Source organism: Pipra filicauda, unplaced genomic scaffold (genome assembly GCF_003945595.2).
Source record: "Pipra filicauda isolate LSUMZ 115617 unplaced genomic scaffold, ASM394559v2 scaffold311_size1313980_pilon, whole genome shotgun sequence".
Classification (NCBI taxonomy): domain Eukaryota; kingdom Metazoa; phylum Chordata; class Aves; order Passeriformes; family Pipridae; genus Pipra; species Pipra filicauda.
The window spans coordinates 1-24,764 of NW_024104434.1; the positions used below are offsets into that span (position 1 = coordinate 1).

General features: G+C 47.6%; 1 protein-coding gene across 4 annotated transcripts in view; it reads left to right on the forward strand.

Moving 5' to 3' along the window:
• The first annotated feature begins 12,169 nt into the window (after nt 1-12,169).
• The window catches only part of LOC113982172 (podocalyxin-like), a 44,951-nt gene continuing 32,356 nt past the window's right edge, over nt 12,170-24,764 (forward strand). For all 4 annotated transcript variants that reach the window (XM_027710187.2, XM_027710192.2, XM_039383488.1 and 1 more), the window contains exon 1: nt 12,170-12,238. In XM_027710187.2, coding sequence (XP_027565988.1) covers nt 12,187-12,238 — 52 coding nt within the window. In that variant the 5' untranslated portion in view covers nt 12,170-12,186. The remainder of the gene's footprint in view (nt 12,239-24,764) is intronic.

Sequence of the window (24,764 nt, forward strand, 5' to 3'; positions counted from 1 at the left end):
TAGGGTTTGAAGAGGAAAAACAGACTCCTTTTGGAGAAAATGGTTCTTTTTTCGTGATGCACCCTGTGAACAATAATGTTACAGCATCAACCTGTTCTTTAATCCAGCATCTTGAGAACAACATTAAGGGTCAGCATCTGGGTTTGTCATCTACCCTGTGACTTCAGTTGCTTTGAAGGAGGTGAGGCTCTTCCTCCAGGGAAGGTTCTCATGGGACAGCAGTTGTTTCCACATTCCTTGTTTCAGAGAGGTTTTTTTTCCCATTATACAGCAGGCAGTTTGCATTGATGCATACGAAGCTTTATGCATTAACTGATGATGTTCCCCAAGTCTAGGTAGGAATTAATTTCCTTCTCAAGATCTTTGAGACAAAAGGGCTGGAAGTTCTTCCGAGGTTACCTGACTCTTCCCAGTGCTGCAGCACCCTTATTACCCTTGTGAACCCATCCTGCTCCTTCCACCCTTTCTCCTGGGTGCTCCAGGATAACACCAGATAACACCCATGGATGGGCAACCCTGCCTTCACCAAAACTATTCACAGGTCATCTCAATGCTTGAGTCCACTGTCCAGAGGGTTAGAAATACAGAAATACAACAGACTTAACATTTGCCTTGTTGACTTAGGATCCTAAATGTTTCCAAATATGAAGGAAGTTAGTGTGGCACTACCTTCTGTGGCATGAGATGATAACTGTGCCTCATCTAACATTACCCACAACAAAGAATAAACATCCATGCTCATCCCTCTGTTCATTCCACCCAGGGCACTGTCAACTTCTCAGACTGGTGGTGGGAGTTATTTGCAGGGAAACATCTCCATCTCCACTGATTGGAGAGACCCTGAATGGAGAGACACACTTGAAAATGTCCAGCTGGTGGTGAACCAGGACCTACAGGAACTTCACAGGGGGACACAGAGCACTCACTAGTTGAGCGTTGCCTAAGCCTGTCTTCCCTTTGATTGTGACCAAGAGACTGCAGTGTAGATTCCAGTTCCACCCTGCTCTTGGTAGGTTTGGGATCTAGCTCAAATCCTGGAGTAGGTCACTCAGACCAGGCATGAAAAGCACACCCTCCTTATCCTGATTTGCCAAAGCCATAAACTTGATCCATCATCAAAGGGATCTCTGACACAGTCACTGCTGGTGGTGGGTTTAGCTCTAGATCTTTGCAAGCCTGATGGGAGGGAACTGCAGGTTTTCTTTGAGTGGATTTGCCATTTGCTACCAGGAAGGTCAACCCCGTTCAACCTGCTGGAGAGAGGTCAAGGTCCCGTGTGTCCTTTGGCATCTTTTGCAGATGTTCTCCTCAGTGGACTGTAGCTCGCTCACACACAGGATGTAGGGACATAATGACAACTTCCTCTGGTCCCAGAGATTTCAGCAAAGCTCTCCCCACACCGGGAGCATTCCCACCATGTTCATGGCAGAGGTAGTGGTCAGGCTGGAGCAGGTCCAGCCCAGCCCTCTCTTCTTCCCGGAATTTCCTTTTATTGTTGATCTCAACAGTGTGAAACATAGACCACATCTGGACTGTTCTTCTGGACATTCAACTTTCTAACCAGCAACCCTTTTTCGTGACGTTTGTTCCCTTCTCTGGAAAGAGAGATTTTTGCTGCCTCCTTGGTTCACTGTTATTCTAATTGATTCAGGAGGAATTTCTCTGCTTTGCTGTGCCCTACCTTGCACTTGGCACAGAACTGAATCCTGAAAAACCCTCCATGCCTCTCTTCAGTGCCTTCAGATCTTGTGCCCTTCTGTGTCCACACACCATTGCACAGCTTGCTTGGCATAAATACATTTCTCAAATGCAGAATCATCAACAAAGCAGCCACATCTTTTGCCTCCATGAGCACAGGATGTCTCTCTGGACCCTTCAATAAATTCAGCGTCCATTTGAGACATCCCTGAGCAGCTTCCAGCTACTGCTCCATAAGGACACGTGCCTTCTCTAGTTACTGGGACACATCTGTCACTATGGGTGAATGTCCGAAAAACTGAGGGTTTGAATCACATCCCACCCTTCACTTGTGCCTCAGAAGTGGTCACATTTCTACACAGGGCAGAGGAGGGTTGTTGGATGTGATATGTTCCCTTCCATGTTCCTAAATCCATCCTGTAATCCTCATGTAACTGGCAAGGACTCTATTGCAAGGACTCCCAGAGAGAGGAGACCAGGCCACAAGCCACAGATTACTGGGTAATTATTGCCCAATTTGTTAATTTTCTTCTTTACGCTTCCACTCTGGCTTTTGACTCTCCTCCTTTTTTACCTCAGTAGAGCTGCAGCCCCTCAAAGCTGCAGAGCAGGGGGTAAGCAGGGGTGTGCCTCTGACTGCTGCAAGTGTAGGGGTGCACTTGCAGAGCTCCCTCCTTCTGGCTGCTCAACCTCAGAGCCAAAACTGACATTTTTAGGGCAGAGCAGCTCCCCTGACATCACTGCCTGCATCTGTGAGCTGAAGCCTTCCCTTTGCAGGCAGCAGAGATCTGAGGCACTTGCTGTACGAAGCAGGGCTGTGTCTGATGGAAAATATCAAGGTGAAGAGTTGTGAATGCTGCTAATTCTCCTCCACAAAATGCCAGCTCCCCAGGTACCTAATTAACATCCTTAACCCAGCCTGGAGGATGTGGCTTTACCCTGTGCTGGAACAGGGATGCTCTCCAATGCCTGTTTGCACAGCATTGAGCAAAAGTCAGGTTTGAATCCATTTGAGCTTTCTTAGATCAATCCAAGCCAAAAGAATGAACTGTAATATTCCTTAGCTCTAATAAATCCCATTTCATTGCCAATGTGCCAGGCTAAAAGAAGAATTTCTTTTTACTAGGAAGGAGGCTGCAGGCAGATTGCCTCCAGGCTGGCTTGATCTCAAGTGGGTGAAGTGTTTGCACAAAGTCTCCTGGCAACAATTTCCCAGTGTCTGGGCAGTAGGTTTGGAAGTGGCTTAGGCTGAATCAACAGTGACTCCACGTTTGGGGTGATCTGGGTTAATAACTCCTGCCCAACTTATCCTAGACCTGAGTGCCAGAGCAGTTAAAGCCATCACAGATGCCAGTACCCGTGTGCAGCAGGGAAACCTACCATAAACCTTTCCTAAGGTCAACACTTCGCTGGGAGTCCTGGCACCAGCAGGAGGGAGATGATGACAGGGTCTCACATCCTCAAGGTGTTTTCTTTTCCAACTGCTTGGAAGGCTCCGAGGTGTCTTTTCTTTTGCAAACACCACGCAAAATTGTCACGCTGGGGGCGTTGCTGATGTGGGCACCTGCACAGAACTGCAGGACTGGTGAGGAGCTGGCTGCATGGAGATTTCCCCTGCTATTCTCACCTCCTTTTCTCCTTTCCTCATGACAAACCTTGCAGATGCACTTGTCAAAGTATGTGGCTGCTCTGCTCTGCTGTTGTTTTTGTCACCAGCAAAAGGACAGGGACACAGGGGGGTGCAGAGGTAGGTTGGGCTGCATTACAATGAGGGAGTGAAGGGAAGGAGTAAAGGCCAAAAGTGCCTGATAACTGTTAGTCTGCATCTCCTGAGTGGGCCTTGACATCCCCTGGGAGTGGCGCTGGCTACCTGGATGTTTAGTGTGTCATGTGTCTGGAAGACACTGAACATGATGGAGTTGCCTCCAGGAGATGGTTAAGGGGTGTCTTGGTGCAAGTGATCTTTGAAGGACTTTGCATGTCACACAGGGTCTGGCTGCAGCAGAAAGAGTCCCAACCTCACCAGTACCAAGGTACAATTAGTCCCTATTTTCCCCATTCTCATAAGCAAGCTAAATTCAGCAAACCTCTGGCTATTAATTGTGGTGGGTTCCTTTGCAACCAGAGATCTAGAGAGGCCTCAGCTGTGTTCTCCTGAAGAGTTCAGTACTTTCACCATATGTTGTGACACAAGCAGGAATTCTCCTGTCTCCTCTGCACTTCTCCAGCAGGAAAATTCAGGACTTATATCTCCATCCTTATCAATCTTCTGATGACATAGCATCCACCTAAGCCAGACTTAATTTATTCTCCTGTCCCAGCCAGGAGTCACCAGCTACAGTTGAGATCCATGCCAAGGAGTGAGGCAGTATGTCTTGCTGATGCAGTTTAGCTTAGTTGTCCATTAGCCAGGCCAAATCAAACTGAAACATGCTGTGATTTGTCCTCAGCTTTCTGGGGCTGCAGGGATTTCAGGGAGGACTTTGTGCAACCGATGTCCTCCTGTAATTCCCATTACTGCTGATGAGAGTGACGCATTTCCACTAACTGGATGAATGTCCTTTAAATTAGGCTTCACTAAAACATGGGAGTAGGGAAATAAAGGAGAGGCAGTGTTTCAATTAGCTTCCAGTTTGTTTTCAGTCTTGTCTCTGAATAGGAGAGCTCCTTATAAAGTATTTAAAAAACCCACACTTTTATGCAGGTAAAAGAGCAAATGAGTTTATATGTACAAATCTTCAGTTCTTGGAAATAATAACATGTATTCTTTCCACTGCATGTTCTTTCTTTAAATCTCAAAACCTTTCATAGATCCAGTCCATGAATTAATCTCGTGTTATTAATCTTGTTAAAATGCAGGATGTAACTTAGAGCTTGCATTGGGAAACTGAGGCGCTGGAAGAGAAAAACACATGTTAAAAACTAAACCAGCATCACTATTAGGGCTGAGACTTACGAGTGGGGTTCCCCTCATCTGGCTGCAAACAGTAACTCATCTGTCCCGGCTTGGGTTCCCACTGAAATTAATTCCCTTTTCCAAAAGCATATTGATCATCTTAATCTACCACAAGCAAAAACCAGCATAAGGATTGGAGGTACTGAGGTACTGACACAGGATTTACAGCAGCTCTGCCATGCTGATACCCCAGAGAGAAGGTTTTGGGGTGGAAGGAAGCCAGCTGTGGTGATTTGTGTCTCAGCAACCCACAGCTGCTGCACCAGACACAGGGGAAACTGTTCACAAGACAACTGGGAGAACCAACCCCACAGAGGACATTGGAGTGGGGAAGAGGATATGAGTTTTTTGATAGTACTGAAGGAAGTGGAGGGGTCAACCACTACTCTGGGACATGAGGGACATTTGACCTCCTCTTTACCCTTTATTTTTCTGCCATGTCTAAAAAAGCACATGGAAAAACAGGAGGACACCAACTGAAACACTTGAAGTCCGGGACAGGGCCGGAGAGACAAACAGGGATTTTCCGAAGGCAACCCGACTCAACCCAGCCATTAACCCTCTGCTCCTCACTCCCAGCTCACTCCAGTGCTCAGCAACCCTCACTGTCCCCCAGGCACCCTCACAAAGCCCCAACCACATCCTAAACGCTTCATGGAGGGGGTCCATGGAGCCAAACCACTTGCAACAAGCTCTGCCCCTTCCCCTTCCCCAGTCCAGGCTTCAAACAATTCACCTCATCCCTAATAACTCAATGAGCTTTGTTATGACAAGGCAATGCAGTTAATGGAGAGTGAAATTGGAGAAGAATGTGTGGAAGTTGCAGCTTTTATCTCTAAAACAAATAGTGAATTCCTCAGGGCTGCTGCAGCCCCAAAACAATGATCCAGGCTGCCGGAACTTCGCAGGTTGCCCTGGTAACTTCCAGGATGGTTTGGGGCAAATCCTTGTCAAAGTGGGAAGAGGAGGCGGCAAAGCCAATGGGAAGAGATGTGGAGTTGGTGTTTGGAGAGCAGTGTGTGCCCAAGTGGCCAGCACAGAAGATATTTAGATTGGAGAGACGTGCTGCACCCAAGGATCATCTTGTGAAATTCCCGCTGAATCCAGATCAGGACTTCAAGGAGTTTCCCTGCTCCATCCAGAAGGAAATAATCTTGGTACATTGTCCAGCAAAATGGAGCAATCCATCCCAAATTTATTGTAGAGGTCTCCTACTGGTCCTTCCCAGCCCACAGACCTTTTCAAGCATTTGTGGGGAGGATGAACAGAGTGGATTTTGGAGCAGGAGTGATCCTCTCACTCTGGGCTTGAACAAAGAGACACCTGTTTTGCTCTTTACAGCTTCCCAAGGCGGGAAAGCAGAGAGGGAGGTGCTGAGCTCTTCCCCCTGTGATCCAGTGACATGTAGGAGTGATTCAAAGCTGTGTCAGGAAAAGTTTAGACTGGGTATGAGGAAGCATTTAATTACCAAGAGGGTGGTCAAACACAGGAACAGGCTTCCTAGAGAGGTGCTTGATACCCCAAGCCTGTTCAAGAGGCATTTGGAAAACACCCTTAACAACAGAGTTTAACTTGGTCAGCCCTGAGCTGCTCAGGCAGTTGGATTAGATAACTGTAGGTTCCTTCAAACTGAAATATTCTATTCTATTCTGCTTAGCTGGAGACACACAGAGTGACAGGTATCAACCAGTGCCTATTTCCAGCAGTGGAAAAATGCATCTAGCTGCTGGCCTGTCCCTCCTAAAGGGCTGTTTGCTTTTTTTTTTTTCCTGCACCTCTTCCTCTTCCCTTTTAATACAAAACCATCAGGCGAGCCCTGTATGAAGGACAGTGCACGACAGACGTGATGTGAAACTTCTAGATGTTTCTGTGAGCCACCCTTAGCCCCAGTGGGGAGAGGTTTGCCCCTCCACATTCCCCCTTCTAATGCACCTGCTGTCCAACAGCCATCAACGTCCTTGTGCATCCCGATGAAGGCATTTCTAGCACCTGAGATGCCTCCAGGCACCTCTATTCAAACACCTGCACTTTTCCAGTGATGATAATGAGCTCAAACGGAGATCCCTACAACTATCCTGGAGACACAGACACACAGATGTGGGTGTCTTGGTTTGGACCTGAATCCACCCACAAGTGGGTTTGTTTGTCCATCTGCATGTGGTTGAGGTGGTGACCAACCTCCTGGAGCAGATGCATTGCAGGAGGGTCAGCAACTCGCTGAAAAGGAGGTTCCTCCCTTCTTCTTCTTCTTCTTCTTCTCTTAAAAAATTAAACTCAAGAGAATCAGAAATTACATTTTTCTGAACAGCGAAGTCCAAAGCAAAGTGCAAGAACAGAGATCCTTCCAAAAAGGATCACAGTTGAGATCAGGATATTATTTCAGAGCTGAACCCAGATTTTAGAAGTCTTTGACTAATACCTATAGGATTTTTGCCTCTTCATCCTAGGAGTTCAGGGAAAGACAGTTGGCATTGTGAGGGGTATCCTGAACTGTTCTTAGCTTTCTCAAGGTAATTCCTGCTCCTGAGGCAAAGCTGCATTTTAGTTCCTCCTGGGTCAGCTCCAGGCTGAGGAACAGACTCCCACATGACACTGCTGACTCCTCATCTTCTGAAATACAAATACAAACATCAGACCACAGGTATTTTTGCCTCTTAATAAAGGGAGGGTACTTTGAGGGGTTTTTTTGGGTTTTTTTGCTTTCCTTCCTGAAATAACCACTTGGTGATCCTCACCCCAGGAGCCCACGTGCTGTTGCCCACGTCAGAGGTATCAGCTCTGTGTGTGTCGCCCTCCATCTTCCCATCTTAACCCCGAATTTGAATTCCAAACGTTATTACTTTGCGCCCGACCGCACAAGGAAATAGGTGACGACATCCAATAAAACCGGATTACTGGCAAGTTGAGTGATCCTAAGCTGGATCTCAGCCCGAGGATTTTCCTGCTGCGTCGCTTTCCTCGGTCATTTTCTGTGAAAAGAGGTAAATATCGCAAGGCTGCCTGGAGACGTCAGTCAGATGTTATGACGAATCTGAACACAGCTGAGAAGGAATTACAAGATAAAACTGTCATTGGGAATTTATCCACCAAGAGCAACTCCTGCTTTGTGTTTTCTCCTCCTTTGCCCAGTCTACTTTTAAGTTGCAGAATAAAATGGGGTTTTCATACCTCTTTGGGGAGACGAAAGAGCATCTTGGGATTTCCTCGACAAGGAAATCTTGTATCGGGTGAAATCTTCCTCCTCCTGAGGCCATTTCAGCCCAGCTGACTCACATACCTTGAAACCACTGACTCCCTGTCCTGTTCTCTCACAGTCTTAGACAAATATTTAGCTGGTACACACAGAAACAGGTACATGTCAATCTGTGTGCAGTGACAGGATTAAAAATGATACCTGACTGACTTAAGCCCGTGAGATTTTTAAATAATAATAATGTTAATAATAAATTTTAAAGCAAATTCCTATTTTTTTGCCCCCATTTCTCAGGCAGGTGTGCAGGCCATTCTCCAAAGGGTTTCTCTACACCTCAAAGACATGACTTTCATGTTTGGAGTTGAAAGCAAAAGCTTTCACATAATTTCCTGACCTTGTGATGTTGGTATTCAGGAAAACCTCCAGAGCTGGGACACTCGTGACAGAGCTCCCAGTGAGCAGTGCTGCACTGGGCATCAAAGACTGTTTACATCTCTCTGTGAAACACCTTTTTGACCTCCCTGGAAGTGCCCAGTTTCCCAAATTAGGGCTTTTTCTGACCTTTTCCCAGACTGATGGTAAAACATTGGTGCGGGATATGCTTTAACAGACCCCCAGCTTTTGAAGCAGCCATGCTAAATATCCCTTTCTCTTTTCCTTCAGCTGCTCATGATTCATAGCCCTGATCTGACACCCTCTCAGTAATTATCCCCTTTGAGGCAGAGGCGAGAGGCAGATCCTGGGCCGACGCCTGTACCCTGCAAAGCAGTGGGAATAATGCAAGACCTTTGTGCTGCCCCCTTGAAAAAGGGAAGCTTAGCACCATGTTTCTGGATGAATCAGTCTTTCCAAGAAGTGGAGAGTCTTGGAACGCCGTTATTTTACCCACCATGGCAACTGCCAGCAGCCAACACTTGCAGCAAAGGGAGGAGCAGCATGTCCCACAAGTAAGTTGAGAACTGACAAAACTCCCTGCGTAAGTGCCAGGGTTATGGTAATTAAGAGAAAACCCACATCCCAAATTAGCAATTTAAAAGGATTTAGGCATCAGGTGCTCAGAGGGTGAGGGTCCCTTCTCCCTGCATGAGGCCAAAGGACCAGCACAGCCCAGATCTGCTGATGGGACCAGCCAGATGGAATTCTTCTCCTACCTCTCATTACAAACATTGCACAATAAAACCAGTGGCCACCAAAACTAGGCTGATTTTTAAGTGGATTTCAGGTCATTTTGTTTTCCTTGGGTTTTCCCTGCCAAAGGAGCTCTTCTTCTGTCTGTCCTCCCCACAGCCGTCATCCACGGTGGAGATCCAACCCTGGAGGAGCCCATCTCCCAGGCACTGCTATCCCAGAGTAATGTGCCCTGGGATATTTTTGCAGTGTTTTGTGGGCACTGGTGCCATAGAGAGTTTGAAGAGCTCAGCATTCCCCCCCTCCTCTTCATCCCAGGGACACTGCTACGCTGGAGCACCTCAGATTTTCCCCTGGGCTGCTTTGACTCGGCAGTTAAAACCAAAATGTGCTGACTGGGAGAGTGTGTGTGTGTGTAAGTGTGACCTGATATTAAAAATACTCTGCAGGGGGAGAAGAAACTGCCTCTCTGATATTGGCAAGATTGATAATGTGCATCAACGTGCTCATTCACTTATTGCAGCTTGAGTTTCCCAGGTTTTAGGGGCTGTGTAATGCAGAGTTGTAGTAAGAGGAGGTGAGGCTGGGCTGAGGCACAGGGAAAGTCTCTCCACTGACTCAGAACCCAAAATCAGGACAAGAAGCCTTTTCTGGGGACAAATGCAAAGCAGGTAGGGAGGGTGAGCCAGCCAACCCAAGCATCTCCTCATCTTCTCAAGGTGACCTTGCAACAAGAAGAAAGTCCACCTTTAACTGAAGGCATCAAGAAAACTGTATTTGAAAAGTCCTTTTTGGAGGGAAGGTTATTTTTGCCACCTCTGGGTCCCGGCTGGGAAGGTTCCTGGTTTAGTTGGATCTGTCAGAGCCAGGAGAGGGATTCAGTGCAAAGCTTTGAACTTATTTTTAGTTTCCTCCCAGCTACAGCCTGAACATCAGAGAAAAAACTTTCAACACCCTTCCCTCTTGCCACAAAAAATGCCAAGATCTGATAATAATTTTGTCCTTCATACTCTGGGCATGTTGTTCCTTTAAGACATTCCAAACAAGAGTAAACCTTTCCTAGAAATCATCTTGTGAAAAAGTACACTCACTGTGGGGTAGAGGAGGGATCAGGGGGATTTTGTACCATTGGGGTACTGTGTGTGTGTTCAGATGGGTGAAAGTGCAGAAAGTGATCCCAAATTAACCCAAAACTCCAAAGAAACCCCCACTCATGGTGAGAATCCCAAAATGAACCCAATCTAGATGAAAATCCCCAAGAAACCCACACCTGGATGTGAATCTGAAATCAAACCCCCATCCAGATGAAAATTCCAAATCCACCCCCAAATGCCCGTCCTTATAAAACCCACAAATTTTCCCCATGCAGGCAGGAATCCCAAATTGATCCCCAAGTCCTCATCCAGATGAAAATCCCAAATCCTTATTCATGTGGGTGGGAATTCAAAATCAACCTACAAACCCCCATCCAGACAAAAACTTACAATCCCTCACAAGTCTTCCCCCCAGTGAAAACCCCAAATTCACCCTGAACTCCAGTGAAACCTCCCAGTTCACCACTATGCAGGTGGGAATACCAAATCATCCTCACACCTGCCATTCCAATGAAAACCCTAAACCCTCCCCAACTCCCCAGTTCCAATGAAAACCCCAAACCCTCCTACATTCCCTTTCAAACCGCCCACCCTGACAAAACCCCCAAATCCTTCCCAAGTCCTCATCCTGATGAATTTTCCAGATCCCCTCCACACAGGCAGGAATCCCACCACCCTGATAAAAATCCCAAATCCACCTCTAAACCCAATGTACTCCCCAAATCCCTCCATGTAGGTGAGAGCCCCAAATTCACTCCAAACCACCATCAAAACAAAACCCCAAATTCTCCCCAACCACTCGATTCCAATGAAATCCCCAAATCCCCCCATGTAAATGCAAAATCCCACCGAAACCTCTCACCCTGACTAAACCCCCAAGTCTCCCCATGCAGGTGAGAACTCCAAATCCCTATCCCAAAGAAACCCTCCATTTCCCCCCATCAAGCCAGGAGTCCCAAATGTCACCCTAAAGTCCCCAATCCGATGGAAACCCCAAACCCATTGAAACCCCCAAATCCCCCATGCAGGTGAGAACCCTAAATCCCCCCAAACCTCCATTCCAACAAAACCCCTAAATCCTCTCCAACCTCCCAACTCCAATAAAACCACAAAATTGCCCCATGCATTTGAGAACCTTAGATGCTCCCAAGCCCCCATCCCGATGAAAACCCCAAACCCAGTCCAAACACAATGAAGCCCCTAAATGGCCCTATCCAATTGAGAACACCAAACCCCCTCCCAAATTCGTCACAACCTCATAATTTCTATGAAACCCCCATGCTCTCCCCAAATCTCCCACCCTGACTAAAATCCCAAATTCCCTCATGCAGGTGGAACCCCAAATACAATCCCAAACCCCAATCCCAACGAAAGCCCCAAGTCTCCCCACGCAGTTGAGAACCCCAAATCTCCCCCATACCCTCATCCTAAAGAAACCCCAAATCCACACCCATCCCCCAATCCCCCAAATCCTCCCATGCCGTTAAGAACCCCAAATCCCTCCCAAATCCCAATCCCAACAAAACCGCCAAATCCTTCCCAACCTCCCAAATCCAATGATACCCCTAAATCCCCCCATACTGCTGACAACCCCAAACCCCCGTCCCAATGAAACCCCCTAAATCCTCCCCAACCTCCTCACTCCAAATCTCATGCAGCTGACAGCCCCCAGTCCCCCCAAACCCCTATTCCAACAAAATCCTCAAACCCCTCCACACAGTTAAGAACCCCAAATACCCCCTCACCCCAAAATCCCAATGAAACCCCCAAATGCCCCCATGCAGTTGAGAACCCCAAATACCCCGCACACCCCCATCCTAACGCAACCCCACATCCCCTCGGCAGGTGGATCCCCCTCTCCTCATCCCCCCCTCCATCCCCATCCCCATCCCACCGCTCTCTCCCTCCGCTCCGGGGGCGGAGGCGGGGGCGGGTCGGGGCCGCTCCGCGCCTCCCCCGGCGGGGAAAGGGGGGGCCCGGGCCGGGGCCGGGGAAAGGGAAGGGAGGGGAGGGAGGGCAGTGGCCGGGGAAGGGAGGGAGGGTGGGAGGGAGGGCATCTCCCGCCCGCCCCGCCGGGATTGAGCGCCGGGAGAGCGGCGGGACGGCCGGGAAGCACCATGCGGGCTCCGGGGCTGCTGCCGCTGCTCCCGCTGCTGCTGCTGCTGCTCGGTGAGTGCCGCCTCCTTCTCCGCTTTTTGCCCTCGCCGTGCCTTTTCCCCACCTTCCAGCATCCCTCGCCTTCTCGTCCCCCTCTGTTTTTCCTTTTACTATCGGCGAGTTTGGAAGATAACGATCCGGGGGGGGGGGGATGCTGAAAGCCCACCCGCCTCCTGAGTCCGGCTTATCGCCCCGCTTAGCCAAAACCAGAGCGCATCCAGCCCCCCGCGGCAGCGCAACTTCGGGTGCAGGAGCCGCAGTGCTGGTTCGCTCTGCAGCGGGATGAGCCAAACCCGCTGCTTCCCGCCCGCATCCCTGCCCGGGCGCTGGGGAAACATCTGTCTTGGGAGAGCGATTTTTTAGGGTCCCATCGAGCAAGGGGGGGACCTTGGGTTCGGCTTGGTGCGGCTGTTCTTGCAGTGGTCCAGCGCTCCGGGTGCTGCACGTACCGAACACGAGCCATCACCTCTGACCGTGGAGATGGCGTGGGAAAAGAGTGCGGGGGGGGAGAAAGCAATTCCCTGTTGGAAGTTGATGGAGGAGTTGGAAAAAGGTTAAACTGGAGACCCCTCGCTGTGGGGCAGCGGTGGAGCCGGGCGGGATGTGTCGTGTCGGGGAGGTTTGGGAGTGGAAGCAGTGCCTGGGGTCCTGCGATGGTGTTGGGGTTCAGGGTCTGGTGGGTGATGGAGTGGGAGGTCTGGCTCTTTGATGGGGTGTATTGTTGGAGAGGTGGCCAAAAAAACACATGGAAAAGCAGCAGGGAAAGGAAATGCACTGATTCTTTGGAAAGTGAATAAAGGTAGGGAGGAGTGGGGTGTTTCTTCCCTGTAATCAAAGAAGACAAGGGAGGTGGGAATCTAATAAAATGAAATAGTATAAAATAAAATAAAATACGAAATAAAATAGGAGAAGGTGAAATCTTGCTCCGACTCCTGTCTCCCAAAAGAGCCTCTGCTGAGCTGAATGTGCTTTTATTCAAGGTAACAAAAGCTGGAGGAGGCTCCGGAGGTAAAAGCACAAGTGGAGGCAGGGCCCTGGGGATTTAACTGTGGGGTGAATTCCCAGAGGTCTGGCTGAAATCTCTGCCTGCCTATTTTTTTCCTGTTCCTCTCATGGAACTCACGGTGCCGGGGGTTTGGTGGGTGAGCAGGTGTGAGCCCCCATCTCTCCCGGATGCCAAGGTGGGCTTGAAAAGAGATTTCTCTTCCCCTTAAAGCTCAGGAAGGCTGAGAGTCATTAATATATCGGCATAAAGTAGGAGCAGTTAACACAATTTTCTTGTGCTGGACAGAATTTAGCTGAGTTTAGCTGACTTTGCCTTCTCAGAAGGTTTTGTTTTGTTTTTCAGAATGGGGCAATAAATACTCTGGGCTCGGGACAAAACAGGCTTTCAGTGGGAGGATGTGGGGGGACCTGTTTCTATAACACTCTCAAGTGATCCTATTACACCTTTCTCAGAAATTAATTAACTAAATCCTTGAAAACAGCATTTTCTGTCATTCATTGCTGCTCTTAAGTTCTGAAATAAGCTCCTTAGAGATGCTTTTATGTTGCTCACTGGGTATTGGCACCAGGATTTTCTTCCTTAGGGGCCAAAATAGGCATCCCAGTTTGCTGGGTGTTTGGGCTTGGAGTCTCAAGGCTGATATCTCTGCAATCATCTGAGCTACTCAAAGCTTAAAATTCATCTTTTTTTCCCCTCCTTAAATGGGAAGAAGTTGAGTCTGTAAGTGAAACTGCAAGATTTCGAGTATCTTAAGAAATCGGGATGGTACCTGCATGATTTGCTCTCCTTGAACTGGATGTGAAATGGGTGGGTGAGCGGGAAGTTGGGATTTTGGATCATGTTTTTGGAAGGTGACAACCTTTGTGCGTGGGGCAGAGCAGAGTCAGCGCAAGGTTACTGAAGTTTTTTAAAGGCAGCTCTTTTGGGTACAGCTATTTCTCTAGAAATATTGACTTCCAGGCTTGTGGCATCCCAAACCCCTGATTCTGCAGAGATTCCCTCTTATTTCCCTCCTTAAATCAGGATAAAATCAGCTTCAGACAAGAGCGTACAAGAGATGCAGCAAACATGGCACTGGGCAAATAACATCTGTAAATTCAACCAGCCAGTGAGTGGCTCAGTTACCCATTACAGTGTCTTCATGGGATATTTAATTTTATTTTCTCCTTCCCCATATTGCGTCTTGTATTCCCACAGGGGGGTCTGATAACAAAATTGCATCAGGAAGAGAAAACCAATTCTTTTTATTCACAGAGGATTCAAAAGAGCCACAGCACAAACCTGTCCTGGGGGCAAAAAAGAACAGGAAGGGGCTTTACTGGAGATCAACCCCCGGATCAAAACAAACCTCAGATTGATGGGTTTTAAATCCTTGTTGCCAAAACACTGCTTTTCATTCCCAAAGCTGGGCTGGCTCCCTGGTACTGGGAGTTCCCTGGTACTGGGAGTTCGTGTTTGTAGAAGACAAGCTGTCAAAGATGTGCATTTTTAAAAAACCATTTTATCCGTTGAATACTAATCCTGACATGGGCGGGAGGAGGCAATTTGGGGCCATGTCTCCTGGAGAAGAAAAAAATGGTTAACCTGAGGGTTTCAGAATCAGCAGTGAAGCAGAGTGTCTTCTTAATATATTTGCTGTTGGAGGAACTTTGATAAGATTTTTGCAACCTTTCTGCAGGCTGTTTTAGCAGTGCGGCATCTTCGATTCCCCCGTGGCAGAGCAGGTACAGTAATAGTAGCCTGGGGCCTGTTTGGAAGGCTTAATTAAAGAATTGTTTGTAAATCATTTGAAGATCTTTGGATGAAAGGAACTGGAACCATGCAATATGCTGATTTAATTCTGGAGAGTTGCTCTAAAGGTTTGTGACAAGGAGGTTGGTGATCATTCATGTTGGCGGTGACGGGAGACCGGCTGGAAATATCTGCTCTCAGCATTTCTAGGGAGGCTGGGGTTGCACTTTGGTTATTATTTACTTTATAAATCATGTATTTTCTCTTCCCATTTGGGGGAGAGAAAGTTCTGGGGTGTTTTGGGGCTCAGGCCGTGGGGAGTGATGGAGGTTATCCGTGGCCAGTGAGGATCCCTCTGCTGTGCTGCTCCCCTGTGAGCGCAGAGAGGAGCTGCTGGGGTTTAGGTACCCCAAATTTTGCCCCCTTCTCCATGATGCTGGTCTGGGTGGCCTCTTTGCCCTGTCCTCAAGGACCCACCGCAGCACCCAGAGCCCCCCCTGGGGGCTTTGCAGGGCTGGGGAGGATGGAGTGATTGGGGTTTTATCCTTATTACAGAGTGATGCTCTGTGGAGGTGAGATCCTGCTGTAACATCTGCCTGTGCTATGGGAGCTCAAGCCCCAAGCCCAGGTGCCTTCACCTTTATCTCCAGGGGGTCCAGGCAGTAGCAGGACCAAGTACGTAGCAAATCCATCTGTAGATGCACAGAAATTCCTCCCTTCCCACTGCTGATCTGATGGGGAGTGACACAGACAGAACCACGCAGGTTGTGAGCCTGAGGATCCGCCTCACCCTCAGTTCTGCTCCCAACCTGACAGCGCTCTTGCATGACCAGCAATCACCCTCAGCTCCGAGGGCTGAACACCACAGAGGGTTTGAACTCTGCAGGAATCCAGGTGGCCCTGTTTAGTCCATTCCCCATGTGCAGGAGTGTGAAATCTCCCCAAGCCTCCGAGGACAACTTCCTTGTCCAAAGCCTGTTTACGTGCTCAGCTTCTTCCATAACTGGCCCATCTCCATCTAAGGATGTTGTTTCTGAATTCTTGCAATGCCTGCCCTTTCCTTCACACAGAGCTCCTGAGCAAACCTGGCCTTTTTTTTCCCCACTCTAAGCCATGCACAGTCATCTGGCATTTGTTGTTCTTCAGCTACCTGTGCTCTGTCTGCTGCAACCCCCAGGGCTTTGCTGGATACTCCACATGTCAGAGAGCAGTTCCTTTGGGCTTGGAATTCCCAAACAAATCCGCCAAGTCTTTCTCTTGCAGTTTGTGAGACAGCCAGGCTCAAGCCTGATTCTGCATGGGAGTCTTGCAGGTCCCACTGCATGGTGGGGTTTGGGGAAGTGCCACCCATCTCCCCCCAAACCCTCTCCATCTGCCATTGGGGCTTAACCAAAAGAAAATCCCTATTTTCCTCCTAGAATTACCTGGTGTGATGGTGTCCTACAACCCAGAGTGAAGCTGCTTTCTCCTGTTATTTTGGAGGCTTGGGAACAGTTTGTCTGAGCTTCATCAGGTTTTATGGCTCTAATGTATATTTGTTGTAGAGTTGTACCACAGCCTTGTTCTCTTTGCTCTGGAGATCCTTGTGGAAACTGGGTGGAGGCAGGAGGGATGTGCTCTGCCCACATCACAGCTCCAGTTTAGAAGTGCCTAAATGTGCCATATCCAAACACATGTTAATATTTGTGCTAAACAACCCTGTCTGAGAAGGTAGAGCTGGGGAGAAAAATACGATCTTCCCTGTTACTGTACAAAAATCATATATGAAGAGCTGAAAAGCTGTTTAAAGGACTGTGACAGAGTTTCTGCCTCTGTTTTTCCTGTTTTTTCTTAAACTATGTGCTGTTTGGTGGAGAGACCGTATGGTGAGCGGTCAGGGATGGGGAGATTCTCTCAGCTGGGGCTGCTGCAGGACAAAGAGCAGTGAGAAGTGTTCAAAAAACAACTAGACGTGGTGCTTAGGGACCTGTTTTAGGGGTGGACCAGGCAGTGTTAGGTTAATGGTTGGACTCAATGATTTTAGAGGTCTTTTCTGGCCTTCCATGGTTCCATGAAGTTCTGGTGAGCAGGGGACTGAAATGCAACAACAGCTTTCCATGGCCAGAAGCAACCGCGCGACGCTGCAAGAGCAGAAGGCACAAGCCACAAAGAGGGCTTTTATCATGAGACCCACTAAATTTGGAGCTTTGTGCTGTGATTCAGGAGGAGCTGGTGATTTGCACTGCTTGTTTTCTACCCCTTTATAGTGTGACAGCCTGGGGCCACCAGATGCAGTGGTATTTTTCTTCAAGGTGAACTTCCCGGGGATGGGTATCAGTGTCCTCACCTCCTTCCAGAGCCAAGGAAGAGAGTTCATCATAGAACCACAGAATGGTTTGGATTGAAAGAGTCATTAAATATCATCCAGTTACACTCCCTCCCATGGGCAGGGACACCTTCCACTAGACCAGGTTGCTCCAAGCCCCATCCAACCTGGCCTTGGACACTTCCAGGGATGGGGCAGCCACAGCTTCTCTGGGCAACCTGTGCCAGGGCTTCACCACCCTCTGAGGAAACCTGAGGTTCCCTAAAGGATGATTCAGCCTCCTTCAAGTTTCTTGCTCGCTTTGAATTACAATTAGTGCTGGAAATAGTGAGTGTCTGGAAGAGTCTTAGAAAATGCCAATAGTAAAGTTACTGCTTTCTGGAAGTACAAAATTTGTTTTGTGGGTTATTTTGGGTGACCTTTTTCAGGATTGCATGGACATATTCACTTGATTTGAGTCCCAGTGTGTCTCAGAGTCAGCCTTTGGTACCAAGTATTGCTCCCCATGGAAGTGGTCATGGCGCCAAAGCTGCCAGAGTCCAAGAAGCATTTGGACAACACTCTTGGGCACGTGGTGGGATTCTTGGGGTTGTCCTGTGCAAGGCCAGGAGTTGGATTTGGTGATCCTTGTGGGTCCCCTCCATATCTGAATATTCTGTGATTCTGTGAAATCCTTTTGGAACCAGAAAGTGCCAGGATGCCCCATCAACCCTAAAGAGAAAAAAAAAACCCTCTCTCCTTCAAGACTCGGAGTGAAGTTGCTCCGAACTCCAAAGGCGCCAACATCCTCCAGTGCCTATTTGCTTATTGAGCCCCAGGCCTTGTTGATGAAGGTTTTCTCATCACTAAATGTGTCTGTTTTGCAGATCTCTGCAGCTCCTGCTGCTCTGCACGTTGCAGGCACCTTTTCTGTCCCGTGGAAAACGTGTGTCTCACAGCTCGCTTGGCCGCGGGCCAGGGGCACTCAGCAGGCACCGGTGACACTTCGGTGACAAAGTATTGCAAGGAGACAGGGAGGATGCAAACATCTTGTTAAAATTAACTGAGTGTGGCACCTCAATGCCCTGCAGAGAGCAGACGGGGTGAGGAAGGGGAATGAGCCTTTATTTTGGGCTGAAGCACCTGCTTTTAGAATGTGCATCCACAATAAACCAGCTGAGGGAAGGCGACGTTGAGGTTTCGCTTTCAGCAATGGCTTGACTTGTGCATGATGTCCAAGGTTCTGTGTCCTGGTGTAGTGCTGGGGCTGGGTGGTGGCAGAAGGGCACTGGGCTCCAGTTTGGGATGAACTGGCTTGTGGAGGAGGAGAAAACTGGGAGTCCCAGTATTGCCAGCTCTTCTGTAATTGGAGACAAGTTGCTTCTTCCTCCTACTGAGGGACCCAAGGTAATGCCATGTAGGTTCAGATATTTATCCAGGGTGTTCAAGGTTGGAGCTGAGCTGTTCTTTAATTCAGCTGCATCCTCTGAAGGCAATTTAGATGTGTCTTGGGCTAATTTGTCCACTAGAAAGGTTTGTTTCCATATATGCTCCTCAACATGATCCAACGTTGTACCAAAAATATCCAGAATCTGCTCCTGGAAATACTTATCATAGAATATACTGAGTTGTAAGGAACCCATCAGGATCATTGAGTTCATCTCCTGGCCTTACACAGGACACCCCAAGAATCACACCGTGTCCCTGGTGTTGTAGAATAGTGTCTGTATGTGCTTAAAAACATAAAAAAAAAAGGTGTGTTTCGGGATTTGGAAGAACGTCTTGGTGGTGGGTCAGGAGTGCACCCTAAAGGCTGCAAAATGAAAAGGCAAATATGATATATGATCCTTGGGTTTAAAACCCAGATCTGTGTTCGATGCCAGGTTCAGGACAGATCCTTGGAAATAGGCAGATGGGATCTGTGTTATAACCTCCTCCAAAATGGAAATGGGAATTTTTTATCTCTGAGTTAGTCCCATTTTAGATGTTGGTTAGAGGTCCAGTTGATATTCTTAGGATCCTTAATAAAAATTGCATTAATCCAGAGCCTTTTTCTCTGTCTTACAAACTCTGTGTGCAGGGAGCTTTGGTCTGAGGCCACATGGCTCATGAGAGTGGTGAAAGGCAGAAGGAAGGTCATTTTGCAGTGGAAGAATAAGGCCTTAGTTATTAATGGCAAAGGCTGAAATTTTCTCTTGCAGCCTTAATTGATTTTAGCAAATTTAACTGGAAGAGAAGGGAGAAATTGGCTTAGAGTTATTAAGCTGTAGTGCTTAAATATATATTAAATCTATTGTAGAGAAATGAGGAGACAACCTTGTCAGACATTTATTCTAAGTGGCTTCTGTTAGATGAAGGCAAAGAGAAAAATGCCAGATCTCTAACTTTGACAAAGGGGACTTGAAAGGCTCTTCAGAAAGATTTGGAAAAACTGTATTTGAGAAAGTCCTTCTTTGAAACCTAATAGCAAAGACCACTTTTTTCTTTTTTTTTCCCTCCTCCCTGGAGTCTGAAGGCAGGAGAGTGAGATAAGACATTCCACCACGTAGGCAAATGGGGGGGGGGAAGAAAAAAAAGGAAAAGTTTAAATGATACTGCTGCAGGCTGAGGGAAGTGGAGAGCTCTCAGGGTGACCATTATATGCTGCTTATCAAGATACTGCAAGCCTTGGCTGTGAGAAAAAGCAGAGTAGAGTTAAGGAGATGCTCTGTGCCAGCAGGGATCTGGTTAGCAGTGGCTGTGCTGGAATAACATCAAGTAACCAAGGTCTTGGGGATAGATAGATATATTTATGCTAAATAAGCAATAAAGTTGTCTTGGTTGGACATTTCTAATTTATTAAGCAACAGAAGAAATGTTTAAAGCACAGGTAAAGGGAGCAAGTTTCTACCAGGTACTAGGCCAGCTAATAAGTAACACCCTCAAACCAGGCTGTGATTGCTCCAAACCAGCTTTCTCATTAATGCATTTTTTCAGTCATCACTCTCTGCTGGTGCCCTGATTTGGTTTTGGAGCCTAAAGGAATAGAAATAACAAATAAATAAATACAAATTTGCTCCCATGGGTTTCTCTTGGCAAAGTGGAGAAAGTAGCAACGTGCAGTAAAAGCACAAAACGACCCCCTCGTGGTTTTTATTTTCCTTTTCGTTATTTTTTCCTTCTAATATGGGTTTCATTTTTACTCTGATCTGGCTGTGAGGTGTTTGTGCTCTCCACTGCCTCCTTCTGAGGCCACATGAGTTTATACCAAGTCCCAGCAATGCCATAAGCCCCCAGAATCCCACATGGAAATGAAAGTGTGCTGCAAATGGGATGAACCAACAATTCTGGGGCTCCCAGAAAAGCCTCATCCAACTGAGAGACAACAGGGCAAATTATAAGCAAAGTGGGACATGGCATCACATCAGCTGTGAAGTCAGAAAGCAAAAATCACCCCCTTGAGCCCATTTTCCAAGTATGCAAGAGTTAATCTCAGCCCATCATCACTTGGGGTAATTCCCATGCCAAAAAGGCCATGAGAGGTGTCAATCTCTTTGGCATAAGGAATAAATTTTCCTGTCCTGATCAGTCGTGTGGAATATTGTGGGGGAAAAAAGTTTAGAGATTAATACAACACTCTGTTATAGAAAATTATTTTGTTTCCTTAAAACTTTCCCAGATGGCTAAAAAAAGCCCTCAAGGCTCTCAGTCTGTGTGATTTTGGAGGCTTCTAAGATAGTTCCTGCCTATGAATGGCACCAATAAATCCCCATTAACTTCATTCAACGGGAGGACGATCTTTTTTTTTTTCTCATTAAAACCTCACAAAGGGTTCAAAACCTCATTTTATGGCAGGGTGCTTTGATTTAAATTGATGTGGCTTAAATTATGAATTTTAATCACGACTTAAAATACGGCAGGAGAAAGTCAGAATTTGAATGATTTGATTTTAATCATGTTTTTCATTTACAATTCATAGCTACATCCCTTCAGCAGGGCTAATTCTCCTCATTGTAAAACTTGGAGATTTACAGCCCACTCTTGCCTTTCAACTGTGTTTTCCAACCAGGTTGACACACTCTTGAACATATTTGTTTAAGCAATTTTATAGCCTGATGCCTCTCTGTCTTGATTTCTAATTTATGCATCTCAGAAGTCTTCCTTGGTAATGATGAAAAAAACTAATTCGGGGTTTATTGGTGGAAAACGCTCTTTGCTTGGAGAGGAAATTGCTGTTAAACTGACAGATGCAAAACCAGCATTTAAAATTCCTTTAAGTCACATCAAATAACCCAGGGCCTGGTTACCTAATGAATAAAGTTTTCAACACACTTTTGAGCTCAGCGCCGAGCAGTTCACTGAGCAAATCTCAAGCTTAGTGATGGGGTTTATTTCACGACTGAAATGAATTGTTTCGTGTCCCTCGAGGATTCTGAACAAGCAGGAGTTGTTCCCTTAAAATTCACTTTTACTGTTTAAAACGGGAGAGGAAACAATTTTATTTTTCAGCTGCCAGTTCCCAGTTGTTTTCGCAGCTCGGAATTAACTGTGGATGGAGCGGCTGGCTGTGTCTCCCCTTGGTCTGCAGAGGGAATTTCAATGGAGAGCTGAGGTTTATATGTGTAACTTCTGACAGAAGAACCCCACGCTGAGTGTCTGGATACCCTGGATATCTGCCCATAGTGTGGGCAGAAGGCAATTAAAGGAAAGAGAAGCAAGAATTAACGAGGCTTCCTTTAACTGGCTGCCTGTTTTTTGTCCCGCATCCAAATCCAATCCTGTTTAGTGTTAGAAAATCCAAATTCCCCAAGTGCCATGAGTACCCTGCTTGGGTTTGGTCTTACTGAAGTATATTTAATATTTTATTTTTTTTTTAAATTTGGTCTTTTACAAATTAGGAAGAGATTTGGCCTTGACGGATCGTGGCCCATGGCAGTGAGCACACCCATTCCCAATAGGACAAGCCCAGACTGGAAAGATCCTTCTTGTGTCCAGGGGACCAACATAGCCTAGCAGATCCTGGTGGACCTCCATCCATTCACAGTGCATGCCTATCATGGCAGTTTGGTGAGGATAGCAGGGATAACCTGAATTCCCCTTCTTTTTTCCCAAGTAAAACACTATTCATAGACAATTCCACAGAGCCTGGTGAATCCTGGATCTCCTCATCCAGCCTATTTTAATGCATCTCATTGCTGATCCAACATGAGACCATTTTATCCAGCAAGTCTGAGAAATAAAACTTTACAATTTAAGGCAACAATCACAGGGGGTGGGGAAGAAAGGAAAATAAAATGATCTTGAGATGATTGTGATGCCACTCCTGCCATCACTGCTGTGCCACTGCCAGTGACAATGGTGTTCTGTTTCTGCCACAAAACATCAGTTTAGGCTCATAAAGTTCCCTGATAAGCTGCAGTTGAACCCAGCCTAAGGTGGAGGATGCACTAACAGACCCTGGGCAAGACCCTGCAGCCCTGACTCTGCATTTGATTAGCCCAAATCCCTCTCAGGGTGTTGGGAGGAGCAATATCCCATGATGGCCATGGGAGCCAGAGGCTCTTCCATAGTGAGTGGTTCTCCAGACCCGGCCTATAATTTACTATCTCACCCCAAACCTTATTTCCTGTGGAGTTTTCCAATCAGGAGAATGTCAGTGGTGGATGGGGTGGTGATCAGCAATTCCTAATGAGGGAAAGGATGGTCAAAACAACCACTCTGGGCTGCACAGCGAAGCACAAAGCCTGTCACCCACCACTGTCCACATTACCCACTTCAGGTTTCTCCAAATCATGGCTTCAGTTTCTGGGGGTGATTTAGGGCAGCTGAGTTGGGGGGAGAAATCTTTTATTTTGGCAAAGCAAGTGGTACAAAAAGAAGAAAGGCAGACTGGTGGGACGAGGGGGAAATGTAGCCATGTAAGGTGGGTTGGTGGCAGGAGAAATAGGGGACCCCATGGTCAACATGTGTGTTGTGTGGTCCTTTATGAATGCCCTTTAGAGAGGGTTAGGGGGGGAGAGACAGGAATCCAAATTGATAGGATGAAAAAGTGAAGAGATTGTTTTCTGCTTTAAAAAAATCCAATTTTTTGTGTGCTGCTGTTACGCATCTGGCCACGGGTGGGCTGGGTAAAATTCTGGGGGGTTTAAAGGACTTTTGGTGGCACAGGGAACCCCAAGGGAGCAGGGCTTTCCCTCCCCTGATCACATTAGGAATGAGATTACAGCATCTCATCAGCATCTTGCCCCACCAGCAGCTCCTGCAGAACCCTCTGCTTACTCTCCCTGGCCAGTGCAGAATGTTCCAGCATTGCAGGACACGGTGTGCACAACTGGATAGGCCTCGGGATGGGTGGAGAGCCCCAGCACGATGCTTATTGGTGAGAAAGTTGGGGGGACACTGTGGAGAGAGGGTGTATTTTGGGCCAGACCCAAAGCTCTGGAGGGTGTGGCTGCTGAGGTCCCACTGTGCAAACTCTCCGTGTGCTCTCACACAGGAAAACCCCGCTAACAGTCCTGATAAAAAACTGCAAAATCAATAAATAATAATTTTTAAAAATCGGAAAACCACCAAAAAGACGCTGCGTGTGCCTTGCGGGTTTGAGGAGAAGCGCTCGGGGGGCCGGCCGTGCCGAAGGAATGCCGGCTATTTCGGGGCTGTGTTTGTGTTTGAGCTGGCGGATGAGGGTGGCAGCTCCACTCTTTGTCTTCCGTGAGAGCATTTTGCGTGTCTGGCAGGACCACTCCAATCTGATTAGGAGGGGGCTCGCTGGAGGGGGGGTGACAGCAGCGATGCCGGGATGGATGTAAAGCTGCTTTCCCTGGGAGCAGGGGCTGCCCCGAGCCTGAAACACAGCCCAGCTGGCCTTTTAGGGAGGGGTTCCTTATAATCCAGCTCAGAAGCAGTTTTGGGGCACGGGTTTATCTCTGTCTTGGCTGGGAAAATTGGTACCCTGAGGCGCTGGAGGAAGAGGGTTGATAAAGCGGATGGTGAGTGGGACTAGCTCTGGGAAACCTCTGTAGGAAAACTGGCTTTGAAGCTGGATTTTGGAAAGCACTTTGGGGATTCACTTTATTTACTCCCATCCTGAAGGCTGACGCTCATCACAGTGGGGGGCTCAGGGAAGGGAAGGGTAAGAAAAGTGCAGCCCATGAGCTGTTCCCGCAAGGATTTCGGCTCAGTCTGAGCAGGGGCACTCACCCTACTGAGGGACAGGAGAGAGAAGGGGTAATAAGATTTTGCCTCTGCCCAAATCCGGCAAGACCAGATGCTCACAGCCTGTGTCTGAAGTAAGAAGTATTCCTGATGCAGGAATTTGTTTCACAGAGGCAGGGAAAGACCCTCGGATCTCTCAGCTCCTGTTTTTAAGCAACAACTCTGTTCTTTGCTGATGTGGACAGATGTCCCTGAGGTGCCTGTGGGCAGATTTCCCGTATTTCTCCTCACAAAAGGCTTGTTACAGGAGCTTGGTGACACCTGGACCTCTCAGGACTTCCCAAAGTCTAAGAGTTGCACATCATCCCAGCCTGCTCAATCCA